The sequence below is a fragment of the Rhagoletis zephyria genome, unplaced genomic scaffold (assembly GCF_001687245.7).
Source record: "Rhagoletis zephyria isolate East Lansing unplaced genomic scaffold, Rhagoletis_zephyria_1.1 Rzeph_scaffold_65658, whole genome shotgun sequence".
Taxonomy (NCBI): domain Eukaryota; kingdom Metazoa; phylum Arthropoda; class Insecta; order Diptera; family Tephritidae; genus Rhagoletis; species Rhagoletis zephyria.
The window spans coordinates 1-1,234 of record NW_016222709.1 but is presented as its reverse complement, the minus strand read 5'-3'; the positions used below and the strand labels follow the sequence as shown (position 1 = coordinate 1,234).

Here is a 1,234-nt window from a genome sequence, read left to right as displayed (position 1 = left end):
AGATATTGTTAGCTTTTTATATGCTAGGCCCTTGAGCTCACTAGTAGCTAACAGAATGACCTTCGACGCTAATTACCCCTTTTATCTTGACGAAATCTCGGAGCCCAGGCAGGCCTTGTTTTTTGTCCTTGACAGACATAGGCGACGGTCAGACTGGCGCCAGAAGAAGATAACAAGTGAAGGCTTGTGCTTGTCAATCAAAAACAAGTTTTCAACTTATAGCTTTTCACTAAGGGCATTTATTAGGCCCCACGTGTGGTCCTTTTTTCTAACTAAATAAGTTTAAAGAATTCGAAATCTCTTCATTTAAAAATTCTACTTTCAACAAAGATTAAAGTCTAGCGTTAGTCGGCATAATATTACTTACAGCTTTTTTCTACTTTTGAGCACGTCACTTTTGCCCTTTTCAATGGCCTCCTCTTCAAATGATTTTGCGGAGATTGACTCCAAGACGCAAGCAGTCTTCACAAAGAAGGGCTATCAGTTGCAGGCAAAACTTGGTCAGGGTGCCTTTGGCCAGGTACTAAGCATCGCTTTTTACTTAGCGTTCTCTAACAAAAACTTACTTTTATCAGGTATACAAGGCCATCAACGTCAAAAGGGACAATCAAGTGTGCGCTGTTAAGGTGATGGACACCACAAAGATGTCCTCCAAGCTAGTAGAAAAGTTTTTGCCCCGCGAGCTGGCCGCGCTAATGGAGGTGAATCACCCTTATGCGGTGCGTGTCTACGACATCTTTAAGATGAGCAAAAAAGTTTTTATTTTTATGGAGTTTGGTGAGTTGTACTCTTTTTACACACCTTTATGGCTTCATTTCGACAAATCTTTATCATTTTGCCTTTTCTTTTTACAACTTTTAGCTGGCGGTGGCGATTTGGCTGGCTACGTGAAGAAAAATAAAGCCATCAAAGAGGACCTAGCTTGTTACTGGTTCAACCAGACTTCACAAGCTGTCGATTACCTCCACACAACTCATCGCATGGCACATCGAGACATAAAACTGTAATTTGTGTGTTGTCTTAAAATCTGTTACTAATAAGATTCTGCTTGCCACTCACGCACAGGGATAACATTCTTCTCAATGAGGTTCGCCAGGTGAAGCTCAGTGATTTTGGTTTTGCAAACTTTGTCCTCGACGAGTCGCAGGACATCTACGAGTCAGTCAGCACGACTTTTTGCGGCACTTTACCGTAAGTGGACTGAAGCACTAGTCAGTGGTCCAACTTTTAACTA

General features: G+C 41.8%; 1 protein-coding gene across 1 annotated transcript; it reads left to right on the top strand.

Annotated features, from left to right (window-relative positions):
• Positions 1-409: 409 nt before the first annotated feature.
• LOC108356811 (testis-specific serine/threonine-protein kinase 4-like) lies at positions 410-1,191 on the top strand (the record flags this gene model as incomplete). Its single annotated transcript, XM_017607913.1, has 4 exons — positions 410-520; positions 576-777; positions 862-1,003; positions 1,066-1,191. Coding segments are annotated over exons 1-4 (581 nt in total), but the record flags the coding sequence as incomplete, so codon positions are not given.
• Between the last annotated feature and the right edge of the window lie 43 nt (positions 1,192-1,234).